The sequence below is a fragment of the Oncorhynchus mykiss genome, chromosome 17 (genome assembly GCF_057628025.1).
Source record: "Oncorhynchus mykiss isolate SJ-2025 chromosome 17, ASM5762802v1, whole genome shotgun sequence".
NCBI classification, from domain to species: Eukaryota; Metazoa; Chordata; class Actinopteri; order Salmoniformes; family Salmonidae; genus Oncorhynchus; species Oncorhynchus mykiss.
Window position 1 is genome coordinate 3267368 of NC_143038.1, and position 18671 is coordinate 3286038.

The 18671-nt window shown below is 44.8% G+C and overlaps 1 protein-coding gene across 21 annotated transcripts in view; it reads left to right on the forward strand.

Moving 5' to 3' along the window:
• Window positions 1-80: 80 nt before the first annotated feature.
• LOC110493465 (RNA binding protein fox-1 homolog 2) overlaps window positions 81-18671 on the forward strand; it is a 33489-nt gene continuing 14898 nt past the window's right edge. For 7 of the 21 annotated variants that reach the window (XR_016487686.1, XR_016487688.1, XR_016487685.1 and 4 more), the window contains exons 1-6: window positions 81-1433; window positions 7731-7781; window positions 16431-16640; window positions 16804-16968; window positions 17316-17369; window positions 17555-17647. Coding sequence is in view for 12 of the 21 variants with exons in the window: in XM_021567757.3 (XP_021423432.1) it covers window positions 1176-1433; window positions 7731-7781; window positions 16431-16640; window positions 16804-16968; window positions 17316-17369; window positions 17555-17647 (831 nt within the window). In the remaining 9 variants the exon portion in view is untranslated. Of the gene's footprint in view, window positions 1434-7218; window positions 7675-7730; window positions 7782-10223; window positions 10575-16430; window positions 16641-16803; window positions 16969-17315; window positions 17370-17554; window positions 17648-18671 lie in introns of those variants that run through there. The other 14 variants (XR_016487687.1, XM_090204519.1, XM_090204521.1 and 11 more) reach the window with 9 other exon arrangements.

The window sequence follows — 18671 nt, forward strand, 5'->3', positions numbered from 1 at the left end:
AATAGGAGCACAATCATGTTATAACCTCAATGGCACCTTTTATCTGAGTAATGTCACCTTCGAGATGTTTATTTTATTCTACAGCATAGGTTAGTAGGCCTTTAGTCTATTTTAAAGGAGGAGCACGCGAATCATGCGTCATTCATATTCCGCTGGTTAAAGAAGTCTAGGTTCAAAATGCTGTGGAAATGAACATGGCCCTCTCATACCCCCCATTTTAATTGTTTGTAAGCACTGCGGCACACTACGTTTTTTGTTGTTGTGGCTGCCATGCTAGTGTGTGCGTTTTTTTAGGGAGAGAACGGAAGATAGGAGGGCGCACGTCCAAGGGGAACGAGGGAGGGCCCTACACGAGAGCACAGAGGGGGAGGGAAGATAATTTCCTTTCTGTAGTGTACACGCCGCAAGAATACACCGGGATAAGGACGGAAAAAAATATAGGGAAGACGGTAAAGGAAATACCGCAGCCCCGTTGTCTTTTGTTTTGGGAATTCATCTAACACAGAACGGAAGACTAACATGGGGAGATGGTTCTTAAGGATTGACTTTCAATAACCCTCTCTCCATGCGAAAAAGTCTGGCGAGTAGACTGAAAAAGGCAATAGCAGTCAGGGAAGACATGTTTAGTGATTTTAGTCCTGCGCTTGAGGTAGGATGTTGATGTATTTTCATAAAATATTTCTGTCTCTGGCACAAATAAGGGGTCAACGGTGAATGGGCATATTATTCCAGGCACAGTATCATTAAGCAGTGTAGCTAATTACTTAGGTTAATAAAACAATGAAATAGCCTAGGCCTTCTGCAGACTGAATATTGCTTTAACGTTACATGACTAACGTTAGTAGGCTAGGCCTAAACACAAGGCTATGAACCGATGACAATTAACGTTAACTACTAATTTTGTATAGAATTTATTTGTAATCTGCATCGTATCAATGGCAGTAAGAGCAACTAATTTTAAAGAAATAAGTAATTATATCGAATTACTTGATAAGATTATACACATCTGATCAATCTTTAATATCAAGGGTTTCATAACAGGGACAGACTATATAAAACCCCAATCGGTTTCTTACAAACATAATTTTGACCACAGAAAAGAGTTCGACAGAGGCCAAGGTAGAAAGGATAGGTGAAAATTCTAGCACTAGACGGGGAACATCAGGCGTTTTTAAATGTTAATGTCGACCGACGTAACATCAATCATGCTGCCTGTATCTCGGGCTATCATGGACCGGGATCGAGAGCTCCAGGACACAATGGCCGGGGTGCATCCCAACTCGACCGGGGCTTCTGGTGTAGCTGTCCGGGGAATGAAGCGAGGAGACCCAGCATCTGACGCGCAGACGTCGACCGCTCTTGTGGAATCGGCCGGGGCAGAGTGCAAGCGTCCCCGGATTGACGCATCTGGAGTAGTCGCAGAGGTCGGCCAGGTGAGAAGGAACCGAGAGAGGAGTGGGCATTTGAATTGCTCTGTTTTTCGAATTAATACACCCATTTGCATGCTTTCAAGCCAAAACACAAAGCAAAGCGCTGTTATAGATAGCTTTGATCTCAAACTGGTGTTTTCATGCCAGATAGGCTGCTAATAGCCTAATTATTCGCTACCGTAGACATTAAAACCACACAGGAAACACCATACTAACCCAAACTATTTAATATAGCACTCGAATGAGGTCGCTAGGCTAATTATCTTCCGACCATTTTCATCTATTTATTGGTGTGATTAATTAGCGTGTCGCCAGAGAGCGCGAGAGAGATCGGTGTACGAGTTGACCCACACAATAGCCTAGTAGTAGTTTACAGTATCCTATCTGCATTTTAGCTCTCCGCGGACTCGGCAAGCAATATATATATATATAGCCTATTAATATCGATGACTACGAGGCTGCTACAATGTTGCCATGTCTTTTGAAGTGTACACAAAACTGACATTTTCCTGAAACGATACAATGCTTCAGAGGTCCTTTGTTATTGTAGTGTAGGCCTATTCAACAACATGTTTACTTAGTTATGCAGGCTATGCTCTTTCTCCAGCGGTTACATTATTATACTCCGTCGAAAGCAGCGGCATTTGGCCTCTATCACTGAGAAAAGCAGGTTTTCAAATAGCAGGAATGTAAACAAAAGTAACCTTTGTTATGCTAAAACAGTCGTACTTCGTCTGGCGTCTTGGTGTTAATAGTATTTGGTTTATAATGGGAGTGAAATGTTTGCGTGTGTTATTTTTGGGGGTTGGGGTGGGGGACCTTAAACAAAGACGTCCCATTCTATGACTGGGATACAATCACTGCCTGTTGTGTATTTAGTCCTTTAGTTCTACTGTAACAAGTCAAACCCACATGCTTTAGTCTATTGCACTTGACGGTGACATTTACCACTTAATGATGGAACTGCCAGTATCATTACAGCAGATTTATTTAAACCAAATCAAATTGACCCGGCTACCCAGTAATTTTCAGTGCTGTCAAATGCCCACATTTTCCACATCTCTAGAGAAATACATAGGCAGGATGTCACGTGATGCACTAAATGTATCATGTTGCATTAAGTTGCAGCGGGAAGTTAACCGATCCATCCAAAGGTAAAATGCCCTTCTCTCTGCCATTGTAAGTAGCGGTAATGGAGGGGCATTGACGAGTTTGCTGCCCTCGTGTAATAGTGGGGGAGACTGTCTTTAGAGGCAGTCCACCACGATACTCTCCTACAGGGGTGCTGAAAGACAATCTTATAGTGTCTAATTCACTTAAAACAGACAGCATGGATGGAAGATAGTATGTGTTTGTGTGGGAGGGAGAGGTATGTATGGATCAATGGTCACTTGGCTCCTAAAAAGGTATTGAAAGTCTTCGGGTTGGTCTAAGACCCCCACCTCCTCCCTGGTAGATCTCTCCTCCCTCATAGATCCCCCTCCACCCCTCCCTTGTAGATCCCACTACTCCCTGGTAGATTCCCCATCCACCCCTCCCTGGTAGATTTCCCTCCACCCCTCCCTGGTAAATCCCCCTCCACCCCTCCCTCATAGATACCCCTCCCTGGTAGATCTCCTCCACCCTTCCCTGGTAGTAGGGAGCAGATTTGCCCTATCACCAGCAATAAAGAGGCTTTTTTCGCTAGGCTAACGGGATCACCGCTCATTCAGGAGGGGGCATTAGAACCACGCTGATCCCTATCTACAGGGGAAGGATTAATCACACACACACACACACACTGCATAATGCAGGCGGTAGAGCTTAGTATCATATTTTGGCTACAAAAGCTGGTGATGTACATTTATTGACATTGCTTTAAATTCCTATTGTCTATTGTAATCAATAGGCTTCCACACTATTTATAATACAGACTGTTCATTGTTACGACATTAGATTGAGTACTGCTAATAATTTTCCACTTAGTGAATACGTGGTACCGGTGCTGTGTTCTTATTCCCCTGACCTGATGCCTCCATTAATATTTCAGCTGAAAGTAGGTTAAGAGATATTGAACACTCCTTCCTTAAACGAGTGGCGCTAAGCTTTCCAAGAAATGACTTCATAAATGCATGATTGCATTTCTCCAAATCTAACTTCTTTCCCCGGCCTCACCCCCTCCCGGCCTCTCCCCCATGGGTATCTTTCCCCTCCCCGGCCTCACCCCCTCCCAGCCTCTCCCCCATGGGTAGGATGAATCATGGAAAGTGTTGTGTTATTATGTGAGGTTATTCCTTAAGTAGTCCAGTAACTGGACACGTCTCACTCATCTCATTCTCCTACTCTCAACATTTCCACTGTCTTTCTTTCTCTCCCTCTCTCATTGTCTTTCCCTCTACTGGGTGTTATCACAGAATGTTTGGCATGCTGCTCGTCACACCACGTCATGACCTCTGACCTCTGGTTAATGCCAGTAGAATGGGATGTGGTGGTAATGGTGATAAGCCATCCCTTTCCACCATCACACAACAGAGGACCGTCAGCCATTGCACACTTTGTCATAGACACTATTGTAGTTGATGTGCGTGTCTCAAATGTGACCTTTATTTCCTTACATAGTGCTCTACTTTTGACTATTGGTACCTATTCCCTAATAGGGAGTAGTGTGCTTGTGCTGTTTTACACATTTTTAAAGTCACAAAAGTCCTTATCATTAATCTCATCTAGTTCAGTCATAACAATAAAAGCTCTAACCTAAATGGGTTTATCTGAATCGTACACTTATGAAGCTGCTATTTCATATTCTTACCCTGCAGCTGCATAGCTCTTTGAAAACCTCCTTCATATTTCACGTTGGCTGCGATCCAAAATGCATGGGTTAGAATTAGAATAAGAACCGCAAATCGAGATTTTGGAGATGTCGAGGTTGTCGGATCCAATTTGATTCCGTATGCAGAGCTCCCTGCGTCTGTCACGCAGCGTACGACCCGGGTCCCTAACCTAATAGGGACCCGCCTGGGGTGACAGCGGCCAGTATGAATGACTGGACTACAACATTAATGTAGGTGGAGGAGCACAGAGCAGCAGACCCGGGTTTAAAGCTATTTGACATCTTTCAAATGCTTTGTGCCTTTGCTCTAGTCAAGCCCGGCGAGCCAGATGGGCCAGGTTGACACATTTGGGGCTATTCAATTGGTCCATTTAAAGTCAGGCAAGCTCAATCAAGCAGAGATGAAATGGTTTGGAAATTGGAATGATTTTGAATAGTGTTTGAACCCAGGTCAGCAGAGTAGTGAGCAGCAGCACTCAGATGTACTTTTATTTCAGTCCGCCCGACCGAAATAGAATGAAACGTCAGCAAGAAAAATGTTCTCCTCTCCTGCTCCGAGTTTGAGAATATTTATTTCGTTTTGGTCCCATTTCTCTCCGAGAGGATGATGACGGTCTCCTCCACCAGGTTCACTGACTCAACCCCAAGTTGTTTATTTTGGGTTCTGTGTAGCAGGGGTTCATTTGTTTTCTGTGTATTACAGGTCGACATTGTCTTGATAAACTGATCTAGAATCAGATTTTCCTGCCCCAGTTCTAGCATCAACCATCAGCAGGAACAGTTCAAATTGATCCAAGAGCTGCACGTAAAACCAGTTAAAGCCCCTCTAAAAGCATAGGACTGTAAGTGTAGGTATTCTGTGTCAAGGGACAAGAATGGGAAGTATAGAGCGCTAGAATACACCATTGGATCCTCTGGCTGGCTATCTGGCTTAGAATGTAAGGCCTCTGTGGTTGAAATAGAGTCACATCCTCTTGAGTGCCTCATGCCTTCTTGGCCCTCATGTTCTTTGGGAAAAATGGAATAAAATTTGATGTGGTTTCAACTTGGAGTCGACGCCATAAGAAAGTGATCCTGTATCAAATGATGAGTGAATAACCAGGTGGCCTGTGAAAATAAAGAATCACCACTACACACACAACCTGTGGTTTTGGGAGGGCACTGGGTCCATGTGTACAAGGGATTACCACAATCCTGTGAACTGGTGATGTGAGTGAGAAATTTGGACCATTGGAAGTAACTGAACTCCTGTTCACTTTGACACACACACACCGTGCCCTTCTCAACCCATACCTCTGTTTTGGGTCCTTTTTCACCCCCCCCTGGAGTCCCCCCCCCCCCCCCCCCCCCCCCTCCTTTCACCATCTGTTGACTTAAAGACATCTTGTTACTTTCTCCTGATTGCTCTCTCCATCTCTCTCTTTTTCCCCTCCTTCAGTTTGTCCTCTGCTTTTATTCAGCTTCTCCTCTAAACAGAAATAGCCCATTTAATTTGTTCATTTGACAAAGACAGAAGGCATAAGTAGAAGTAGCATTTACATACTTGGATGGTTTCTTAAAAGGCTACAGATGCTAGATGGAGTCACTCTAGTAGATTAGCTGTAATGTGTGGGGGTAGCACAACTGGTGTGTGTGTATTTATGAGAGTATTTTGGGTCGTTGTGTGTGTTTAGATTATAGCAAAGCTGTTATCCAGAGAGCATGTGTGTGTCTGAATGTGAGCGAGAGTGCACGTATATTTTTGTGTATTAGTGTTTGTCTGAGTGGACATGTTCCGTTCAGACAGCTCTCCTCTTTCCTCCCCCTCTCCTCTTCCCTCCTCCTCTCCTCCTTAAGGAAATTAAGCGCATGACTCTGCTTATGTATGACTTACTGTCTTTGTTCTTGGTAGCATCCCAAATGGCACCCTATATAGTTCACTGCTCTGACCGGGACCATAGGCACTTTGTAGGGAATAGGGTGCTATTTGGGACGGAGTCCTCATCTCCTTGGGACTTTTTTTTTTTTTTTTTTAACCCTATTCCTATTTCTCTCTCTCTATTCGTCTAGCCCGGGTTCCTCCCTCACTTTCTACTCCTCCCTCCTTTTTTTTTGAGCTATTCCAGAAATATTTATTCCAGATGTGTTTTTACCGTCTCACCCCGGCCCTTCCCCCTTAGATCTTTCAACATAATTATCCGATTTTTGCGGTGCCCCTTAAAAATGTCTGGATTTGCCTAGTATTATTGCATGTCTGCCTTCATGACTACAACACAGTTCAGGGAATTTACCCTCCGTTTCAAATAGATGTTTATACTTTATTCATGTTAGTCAGGCTTCTAAAAGGCAATTAATAATTTACTGTTGCCTCAAATCTGTTCTCGCTAAGTACATTTTTGGCTCTCCAGGACACTTACTCAAACAGCAGTGAACGAGCATAGCAACTCTTCTCTCTACTTTCTACTTTTGAATTCCATAAAAAGTATTACGATGGAGTGTTTTGTGTAACGTCGCCTGTGGCTTGAGGTAGATGGCTACAGCGCTCATTGTGAGGGCTCAAGCTGTGATGCGCGCGGAGCAAAGTGTTCCCTCCGGGGACAACACAGGCGAGGGACATTGGTTCCAGATGAAAGGGAGATGAGGGAGGAGGAAAACAGAAATGCGAGATGGTTTTGATGTAGCGAGACACAGCCAAGCCTATATATTTTATTCCCCTCAAACTGATCCAATTGTAAAAACCAGCACATGGCGTATTTTGATAGAGCACTGTATAAATGCCAGTACATGGTGTTATGCGTGTGATTAAAGTGCGTTACAAGTGTGTTTTATAACAGACAGTCGCAGCTTAATTAACATTGGGTAACCTAACATTAACTGATAGCACAATGGGGGAAGAGGAGAGCTTAATGAGGACTCTAGGCAATTACTCACCAAATATTTGGTAGCTAGCCTACGTCTCCCTCTTTCCATTTTCTCTCTTGCAACACCACCAGTTATAACGGAGCAAATCAATGCGAGGAATCTGACAGTGGGTTGCATCAGGGCAGATGATGTGAGGGAGGCAGTATACTCCATGACACTTGTGACCTATTTCTGATTTAAGCGTTACGGCGAGTCTCTCTCTTTTTCTCCCCCTCCTCCCTCGTTCTTTCTCTCTCTCTCTCCCTGTCCTCTTATCTCTCCTAACGAACACACAATAGCTCCACTGGCGTGAGAAGAGAGAGGAAGAGGACACACCAGGACATTGAGTGGAGGAGCTAGCTAGAGGAGTGTGTGAGGCACAGGCAGAATTAATTTGATTAGTGTGGCCATTAATGCATCAATTAACTGGAACGTGGAATATACTGGTGAGCAGAGAGGGATGATTGGCTGGAAAGAGAATAAAGGAGGGAAGATTATACAACTTAAAACGGACACAAACGGGTCAAACGTCGATGTAAAAAATAATAATAATTGGTGAACTTTGTAGTTGGTGACCTTGTTTTTTAAATGTCTGCTCTCTTCTCTTTCAGAACAATGACCCCCTGACCCTTGGTTACCATGGATACCCAACCCACAGTCAGGTAAGACTACAGTCTCCTTAACATAATTGCATACATGTGAGACATTTGCATATTGTATGATATATTTACATGATCTTATGTCTGCCATTGTGCTTTTCCATATATGGGCAACGACATATTTAAGTTATTTGCTAAGCTCTTCAAGCCACAAGGTGGTGATGTGGATTCAGATCATTTCTGATTGGGAGCCTGATAACTTCATGTAAGGGAAAGGGGGACACCTCGTCAGTTGTACAACTGAATGCATTCAACTGAAATGTTTTTTTCCACACACAACCTCTTCTGAATAACCTTCTTTATATAAGTTTACTCTTTGTTAATATGGCTTTACATTAGGCATATGGTTGCTCTCTAGGTTTATTTTTATTTCCTGTTTGCCCTTGGATAGCCAAAAAATATGGTAGGAATTTCAATTCAATATCAAGATAAGCACATAGATATGGCATGGAGGATGTCGTAGAGCTGTCCTGCCAGTAGCTTCAATTTCTCCCTCACTATTCTAAAACATAATAGTTTGTTTTGAGTATATACTACAGCGTTTTGCCTATATGCTCATATATATATATATATATATATATATATATGTGTATATGTGTGTGTGTATATATATATATGTGTGTGTGTGTGTGTGTGTGTGTGTGTGTGTGTGGCCATGCCAATACTTTGTTGTCATTTAGCCATTTTGCCACAACTTTGGAAGTATGCTTGGGGTTATTGTCCATTTGCAACCAAGATTAACTTCCTGACTGATGTCTTGAGATGTTGCTTCAATATATCCACATAATTTTTCTCCCTCATGATGCCATCTATTTTCTGAAGTGCACCAGTCCCTCCTGCAGCAAAGCATCCCCACAACATGATGCTGCCACCCCGTGCTTCACGGTGGGGATGGTGTTCTTCGGCTTGCAAGACTCCCCCTTTTTCCTCCAAACATATAATGGTCACTATGGCCAAACAGTTCTATTTTTGTTTCATCAGACCAGAGGACATTTCTCCAAAAAGTACGATCTTTGTCCCCATGTGCAGTGGCAAACTGTAGTCTGGCTTTTTTTTATGCTGGTTTTGGAGCAGTGGCTTCTTCCTTGCTGAGCAGCATTTCAGGCTATGTTGATATAGGACTCGTCAACTTAGTGTATGTAAACGTCTGACCCACTGGAATTGTGATACAGTGAAATAATCTGCCTGTAAACAGTTGTTGGAAAAATTACTTATCATGCACAAAGTAGATGTCCTAACTGACTTGCCAAAACTATAGTTTGTTAATAAGACATTTATGGAGTGGTTGAAAAATGAGTTTTAATGACTCCAACCTAAGTGTATGTAAACTTCTGACTTCAACTGTATGTATTATTATTTTATTTTGAAATAATTTTTGGTCTTTTTCGATGTAAACTTGAACCAGATATAAGGTATTTGCCACCGCTGCTGAAATAAATCCTAGTGGAAACACTAGTAACTGAGATACAAACTGTGTGTGCCCTGCAGTCAACACAGCCCATATGATAATAAAAACCATACATAGGGGCCTACCTTATAAATGTGTTTGTGTGTGTGCCGTATGTCCAGTGTGTTTACCTGGGTGTGTTTTTAAGAGGCTGATTGTGTTATTAGGTGGTTTAGTTGGTGTTGTTAATCCTCATATCATCCTCTATGCTCTTTCCATAATCCCATCATCCCTCTCTCTTTATCCCCCGCTCACTACGGATGCCGTGAGACATTCGTCGTGAACGTTTTACATGGCTGACAATGTATGCTTGGAATTAGAATTACTAGAATGGATATTCCCATTCCACTCTCTGAATATCTCTATATCCTTGGTTGTTGTTCTGTGGCTAAATAAAATAATATGGACGGTCCTCATGTCCACTTACTGTATACCTCTGTGTAGTGTGGAATGGTAGCTAAAGGAAAACAATGGCCTCTTTTAACTGAAAATACCTAGAATTTGTCTGTTCTTAAATGACTCTTGCTCAAGGAAGCGGTATAGAGGAAAAAGCCATTTGGACCACGGCGGTATCGTGAGGGGATGTTGGCCCGAAGAGGTTAAAAACACGAGACGATGAGAAGTCGCTCACAAAGCCCCCTGGGGAAGAGCTGCTAAACTGTCACTGACAGCATGAGACGAGGTGATCAAAGACTTTCCGATGGAAGAGCCCAGAGAGTGTCACGCAGGAGACGAAGAGAGAGTGTGAGAAAAAACAGAAAGGAGAGGAAGGAGGGAAACAGAGCTTCTGTTCTCTCTCTCGCTCTTCAGTCTCCCAGTGGTGCGAGCAGCCCCAGTTTAACTCACCTACATGGAGAAAAAGAGAACAGGGGGGAGGGAGATACTGCGACACGGTGGGAGAGAGAGAAGTAGGGGAGGGGGAAAGTTTGCAGGTGTGACAGCAAGGGAAAGGAGGCGGCGTAAAGGGAGGGGAGGAAGAAGTGTGGCTGGGGAGCATCATGCTATCTGAGGGAGAGAGGGATGAGCAGTGAACAGGCAACGGCACGACAGAGAAAACGGAAGGCTGGGGGTTGAGGGAAAGGAAAGCACAATAGAGGGAAAAAAGTGAGCGAGGGAGAGTGACAGGGACAGAGAGAGCGGAGGAGGTGGGGAGGGGGGATTGGCATGGTATATGGAGCGAGGGAAGAGGAGGGAGATTTTGAATCTGAAGAGCGACAGATAGACGGGAGAGTGAGCTGGACAGGGGACACGCACTCGGATAGAGAGGAGGAAAGGAGAGAGGATAAACTGATATTTCAAGTTTTTGCACAAATACGATGATGGGACTGTACTATCCTTCCGTGTTGTCGGTGAGTTCCTATCTTGAAATCCCCTCTGCAAGGCTTATTCTACTGTTTCGGTTGCTGTTTTTAAAGGAACAATTAAATTACTTAAAGTAGGTTTGTCTGCTCTTTAGCTGCAGCGATTCTTAATTCAGCGCAAATGCCAAGCGGTGTGTTTGACCCTTTTTACTTGAGCGCTGTGCTAGTGAGGCCATTTTCATGCATGGCTTTCCACCCAATCGTCAGTCAGAAGCGTCGGTAAATAGGAAATCAACACTGGAATACTGCGCTGCACTAGGAGAGGGACAGAGATGGGAGCCTTTGAAGATAGAATCTGTATTATAATATGCTGTGTGAGCTTTGCTGTACTGTATTGTCATGGCATCTGTTCTCTTGCCCTGGGCCTCTAGTGCTCACAGATACGTTCGCTGGCTACATTTGTACTCTGGCTTCTCAATTCATGCGTCGTAGCATTTATGTTTATATGCAGTGCATATGGACTGGAATATTTGTTCCTGCAAATCTGGAGAACGGGGAAAGGGATGTGTACGTGTGTGAGAATAAGGATATAGGATTTGTTTAGGATGACCGTGTAAGTACAGGCCTCTAGCCTGCACTGTCCTCGGGATCTGAGTAAGCCTCGACATGTTTGCGAATAGGAGGGAGGAGAGAGGGAATAGGAGGACGAAGAGCAAATGGGGGTAAAGAAATTCTGCAGCTGTCTGTATACGTATCCCTCTATGCTCTGAGCGAAAGGGACAGGTGCCCCAAGAACAGTTGTCTCGCTCTTGTCTCACTTTCTGCTGGTCTCTCTCTGTCTTGCTTTCTCTTTCTTTTCAACCAATACCCTCACTCTCTTATCTCTCTGAGAGACTCTCTCTCTCTCTCACACACACACACACACACACACACACACACACACACACACAAACTTTGTTGAAGGTCGAGACTCTCGTGTGTTTCAGACTATCGTCATCATTATATTTGAGGGATGACTCCGTGGTCCCACCATGTGTTCCACCAGTGTCTGACTGACTACCCTGGTTAGTGCTCTGCCTGCATACATGTGTTGTACACTTCTTTCAGCAGTACCTTTGAATCCTGCTCCCTTTACTATTTGACCTCTTTTCCCTGTGCCTCTCCCTGGGGCCCTAGCAGCTGTTATCTCAATGTTTTCCTTTAAAATATTAAGAGCCCCAGAAAGAGGGGGATGGGACGGAGAGAGGGGAAACAGGAGAATGTACATTGAAATTAAAGGTGAAAGACAGCCTTGTCTTTACAGGAAGGCCCATAGAAGTCATAGTTGTTCCTAAAGGATAGATTATACACAGATGGACTGATAGAGAAATGGATAAGGGAGATAGATGGGTGTAGACATATAATCTAGACAGTGAGATGGATAGCTCACTGGATAAAGCTAGTTTGTTGCGTGATGTAATAGAATTCTGAATCGCTGACATTGCAGTTCTGTGGATCCAAAGTTGCAATTCACTTGAAAGGGGGATTTTTTTGTTTGTTTGTGGAGAAGCACAGTAAATTATAGCTTCTGTTTTTAAGGTGTACTTTTACTACAGAGCTCTTTGTGCAAATAGGGATAGCCTAGCACTGGGAGGAGAAAGGGTTGGAGAAATATTTGCAGAGCCCCACCCAAGCGTGTGCCCTAAGGCATGGGAGAGACGCCTACCTGGCTCACCACACACACACACAAACAAACTATGGAGGTCAAAAGCTCTTGACATTTTTCAAAGGCCTACAGTACTGGTGATTTATGATTCTGCCCCCTTTCTTCAAAATGGTATATTAGTGGTGTTGCTATGACGACCATTCATTGATCGAGGTGGGTGTGAAGTGTCACTAGGAAGTGTAACAACTTTGCACAGGCCCACATGGGCGTGAAGCATACACAATGTCCTGAGCCGTGCTTCAAATGTAATAATAATGGATTATTTAATGGGTCCAGTTAACACTGCAAAACCGCTCTACTATTGGGATTGTGGAAGTCGTATTTGCCGTGGTCCATTTTGAATGTTCATTTGTGTCCACTCTATGGCAGCGCTAAACTCATATGCTTTTGAAAACTAATGATGCACTTTCCAAAGGAGGGCAGGATGTGAAATCCCAACAGGCCTTGCTCCAACCGCTCAGTGCACGGTGTGATTGACAGTACAACGGTCATCTAGGCACTAGCTTATGTACACACATGAACACGTTGGCCATGGGAAAGCCAGAGTCAGATTGGTATTGAGCTCTCCGTGTCCTCTGAACAAGACTAACTAGTTCCATGGTCACTGACAATGTGTTGGAAGAGGAACGTCATATGTAGTGTCAATAGACTCCTGTTTGTGTGTTCACCTGTGTCTGGGGTCTGCGTGCGTCGTTGCATGGTTGACTAGCGGTACGGTAAAGCAATATTGACCGACAGATATTGTCAACCATGTCTGTCTTGAATGTGTACCTTTCATAAAGAGTTGCACCGGAGCCTAACAGACCATTAATACCAGACACAATACAGGAGAGATGACAGAGAACGTGGTGTACACGTGATAATCTGGAGCATGCATAAGACCCTACAAGGAAATGGATGTGGGGGTGGAGTGAGAGGGGCTTCATGACAAGCAGACATGTTACCCTATAAGGAGATGTAGAGTGGGAGGAGTTTACGGGGCGAGCTAATGTTCTGTTGCTATGAGGCTGCCTGGCAGCGAGGTTGACTTGGGCGGCGGGGGGGGGGGTGGATGCAAGGGTCCCGTCTGGATTTAATGAAGCGTAAAAAAAAAAAAAGGGGTGGAGTTGAGGGGGAGGACAGGGAGAACAGCAGCAGCAGGAGGAGAGCGAGTGGGAGGGAGGAGAGTGATGGGGAGAGGGGGCGGCCTAGGAGGATGGAATTATTTAACAAGGAAGGAAGGGAAGGGTTTCTTCTACACTTCTCTATGGTAGGAATGTATAGATAGCTGGTAAACGTGCCAAGAATTTAATAAATTGTGTTTTGAATTGTGTACTGTTAAGCTCCGTGTCTAATGTACTGACAACAGAACTGCACCTTTCAATTCCTGCATCATCTACAGTTCAGTAGTGTCCATTGAATGCCACCTACCCCTATTCTTCATACACTCCAATTCTTTAGAATTAGGCTGTAGACTTATGCCATACACCCATTAGACAAAGAGGTCCCTGATAAGTCATTATTCATGTCAAAAGGCCTAGATGTGGCCTGGTTAGCTGTGGTTATCTGCGCACACAGTGACACTGCTGCAGTCAGACAGGGCAGAGGAGTCCATTTTCTAACATGCCAGGCTCCTCAAACACACTAGCTAGCCGGCGCTAACTGACCCGAAAGTAAATCAGCTGCAGCTACTGCCTCTGAATCACAGGCTCCGCTGAGCTGACGGCATAAGCTTACACAACCAGGGACACACACACACGCGTTTATAAATGTTGTACTGACAAGATGCGTGACACATATCTGTCTACAGGACACCCCACATCAGAGTGACAATATCTCTCCTTCTCACCGTCCCGCTCTTTCTCCATCCATCCCTCTCTCAGCCATCCCTCTCTCAGCCATCCCTCTCTCAGCCATCCCTCTCTCAGCCATCCCTCTCTCAGCCATCCCTCTCTCAGCCATCCCTCTCTTCATTACGCTATGTATGTATTCAGCAGATGCTCTTACCCAGAGAGAATGACAAAGCAACTTAGTCTAAATCACATAACAAGGCAATCCTGACAGACCAGGAGACCATTCCAGTTGATGCCCACAGGGCTCTGGTCAAAATAAGTGCACTATACAGGGAACAGGGCTCCATTTGGGAGATACCCATGGTGTGCAGTGTGCACTATACAGGGAACAGGGCTCCATTTGGGAGATACCCATGGTGTGCAGTGTGCACTATACAGGGAACAGGGCTCCATTTGGGAGATACCCATGGTGTGCAGTGTGCACTATACAGGGAACAGGGCTCCATTTGGGAGATACCCATGGTGTGCAGTGTGCACTATACAGGGAACAGGGCTCCATTTGGGAGATACCCATGGTGTGCAGTGTGCACTATACAGGGAACAGGGCTCCATTTGGGAGATACCCATGGTGTGCAGTGTGCACTATACAGGGAACAGGGCTCCATTTGGGAGATACCCATGGTGTGCAGTGTGCACTATACAGGGAACAGGGCTCCATTTGGGAGATACCCATGGTGTGCAGTATCAGGCCTGTGTGGAAAATGGAACATGAATATTCTATTTGAAAGGTCACGCAGAGTCGTTCAGCTAAAATGGAAGGCTCAAGGTTGCTCTATTTTTCTGTGTTTCGGTTTGGCAGAATTGAAAAACAAAGCAAGGGAATAGAATGGGATGTTATTTGCCAATATTTTAGCTTCAAGGCTTTTTCCAAGTCTACAAAGAACAACCCACAGTTAGAAACATGTACAGTGGGAAAGGGGCTTGGGGGTTGCCCTTTTTTTTATTTTTTTATTTTTCTGTTCTATAAGAATCAAAATGACCCAGGCTTGCCCAGCGTCCCCAGCTTGTCACAGGTGCAAGGCAGCGAAAGGTCCGGCGCTTAAACAGATGGCACACACACACACACACACACACAAACTCTGTCCTAACACTCCCTCAGGGACTCTGGATGTATTGTACCACACAGCAGGGAAATGCTTCACCCCATCACACACACAGACAGATGTTGTGTTTTAGATAACACACCATTATTGCTATATCAGCTGATGCTTGTCATTACCTATAGACAACGTCACAAAAATTGTCAGCTAGCTAGCAACAATGACAAGACGCTGACATTCTGATAGTTTTCTTGTTATTGATTTGACATTGAAGTCATTCAGCAGACGCTCTTATCGAGAGCGACTTACAGTAGTGGGCGCATACATTTTCGTACTGGTCCCCCGTGGGAATCGAACCCACAACCCTGGCGTTGCAAGCTCCATGCTCTACTAACTGAGCCACATGGGACCACGGCTGTGATATCATGTCTCGTTTTGACTCATTTCATGTGAATGCTAATATGGCACAACATTTGCTTGCTAGCTAACCTACAACTAACAATGTATTTGAGAGACAACAAGAGCTCATTGTGCAAATGTATTTGTTTTCAATAAACATTTGGAGACTATATATAGTTATATGTTGTCAGCAATCTAAGCCAACCCCGTTTTCTAGCAGTCTGATATAGTAAATGAATGAAACCCGTTGAATCTAGTATTTCATGGATCAGTAGCAGGACTTTTCTGTCAGTCTTTACCTCTCCTGTCCTTTCCCTCTCCATATCCCATCCCCCTTTCCTCTCCTCTTGTCTCTCCGTCATCTCTTTCAGCACTCTCACCATTTCCATTTAGGGTAGCGATGCCCCTCTGCCAATAAGCTAGGAATGCACTGTTGTGTGTGTGTGTGTGTGTGTGTGTGTGTGTGTGTGTTTATGAGAGTATTTCGGGTAGTTGTGGGCATTAGATTATAGCACAGCCGTTATCCAACAGTCAGCCTTTGAGTGTTTAGGCTTGTGGGCGTTTGCGTGTCCGAGTTAGTGTGTTGAGGTAGGTATGTGTCTTATCTGTCTGTGTGTGGGCGTCGGCATCTATTGTGCTGCTTCTCTGTGTGGAAGCTGCTGACCCCCTCAATAATAGATGGGCCTGTAGTGAATATTTAATGGACAACAGCACACACACACACCGGGGGGATGGAAATATAATATCCGTGCCTGTAAGCCTTTTAAACTGAACCTCTTGGGAAAGTGGTCTTACCCCTAGTGATGTTCTCTCAGGCTCTCTGTCGGTAAAGGAATACGGTGGAGTATAGCCAGCCAGTTACTTAAGACCACTCACCTCTCTCTTCCTCCTCTCACGCTCGCTCGCTCTCTTTCTCTCTCACCCTCAGGGCTCTCAGGATGCAGCAGGTGGTCAAGAGGGTCTCGTCCCCCCATCCTTCTCCGCCTTCCCCCCTCCTCCCCCTCCGCCCCCCCAGAACGGCTTGGCCCTGGAGTACGGGGCCAGTCTGTACGCCGCAGGGGCCATCCAGGGGTCGGTGGAGGCCGGACAGGCAGGCCTTAACACCCCGACAATTGTCCCAAACAGTTTAACCACCCACGTGAGTTTTTTTTATTTGCACAAACTTTACAAGCGAGTTTGTTTCACGCTGTGAATGAGGGAGTAAGTGTCTATTAAATCCTCTCTGTCTCTCTCTCTCTGTCTCTTTGTCTGTCTGCCTCTCTCTCTTTCTTTTTCTTTCTTTCACTCTTTCTTTCTCATAGCAGTCAGATGTGTCGTCACAGATTGATACCCAGTTGGTGTGTACAGGAGGAGGTGGTGGCGGGGGGTCCGTAGGGGACGACTCAGAGAAGGGGACCCCCAAACGCCTCCACGTCTCCAATATTCCCTTCCGCTTCAGAGACCCTGACCTGCGGCAGATGTTTGGGGTACGAGACCAGGAATATTGTCCTTATTCCCCATCCACAACCCTGACATTCTAGATTAGTTAGTGATTTAAAGGAGCAATCTGCGACTCCTACATCCATTTTAGGACTTTTAAATGAGTGTTTTAGTAAAGCTTCCTTAACACGGAGCAGGAAAAAGTGCCTCTCTTAATTCTCTGCTCTAAGAGGAATAGAACTGATCATTAAAAAGTTCAGCATGATTTCTGCTAGTTTATATGTCCGGTACAATACTGCCGCCTTGTGTTCAATTTTTGTATTTCATTTTCAATGCAGTAGTTTACAGTGCCATGCTTATTGATGCTGCCCCCCCCCGCATTTTTTTTCTACAGCAATTTGGAAAGATCCTCGACGTAGAGATCATATTCAACGAGAGAGGATCGAAGGTATGACATGTACACATCAAACTACCAAACCTGTTCATTTTAAGTTACATTACATAACACTCTGCACAGAATGGACATAGCTTACGCACATTTCTTCACATCCCTTATCCTTCTCTTATATTCCAACCCTCTTGTTTTCTCTCCATCCCCTTCTGTTTCCATCCTCCACCCCATTCCCTCTCTAGGGTTTTGGCTTTGTGACGTTTGAGACGAGCGCAGACGCTGAGAAGGCCAGAGCTGCTCTCCACGGAACTCTGGTGGAAGGACGCAAGGTTGAGGTAATTTACCCCTCCAAGAACGGTGGCCATTTTGATTTTCGTCTTTGTCTCATGTTCAGCAGTGAAATGAGGTCCGGTTGGCTTAATATGCTCCTCCATCTCCAGTTGAACTGTCTCGAATGGTTTCGGGGAGTCTGTTTGTGTTTAGTGTTATAATAACCCCCTTCCAGCATGGTGCGGTGGTGCCTCACAGAAAGATCGATGCGCACGATGTCTTGGTTTTACATCACTTCCTGTTTCGCGCACTGTCCATTTGCACGTTTTGATCTTCAGCTTTATGGGTCTGCCTGGATTGCAAAGCATGCTGGGTGGTTTGGCAACAAAATGGTCTGGGAACAGTGTTTTCACGTGACACCTTTACACACTGTGCCTCTGGATGCTGCTTATGACACGGCATGCGAGAGGGCGTCTTGTTTTCTCTGCTGCACCCCTTCTTTAGATCCATCATCACCATCACTTCCACGATCAGAATCCGGGCTTTATTGGTGTTCACTATTTTAGAGGGGACGTTCTCCCTCTCTTCCTTATTTTCTTCTTCTGGCAAACAACCATACTTGCTTGTGTTTGTGAGAGATTCTCTTGCATGGGCTACCAATCGTGTTTCAGAAGACCGGTCAGGTGATGTGACATAAAAGATTGCCGCCTTTTCTTTCCCCTACATTCCGATACCTGTGTGCTTGATTGTGAGTCAGTGCACAGTATTGAAGTAATTTTGATTACGTTGCTGTATGTTGACATTGCTGCATGCATTAGGTTGTTGGCAGGTATTGCTATGAGACTGCCCTGAGGGAGTGTGGTGAAGTGTTTGATCTGCTGCTTATAGATTCACTGGTGATTTTGGGGGTCTATATATCACTCATTAAATAAAGGCAACCTGCACCTCATACCCTCACTTGCATCCCCCTTTTCCAAGAGTAATAATACCTGGTGTAATGGGAATGAGTTCTGCTGCGATGCCTCTGTTTTTCTTTGTCAGCATGACTTGGAAGATCTTGGAAGGAAAACCACCTCATGCTCTGCCATC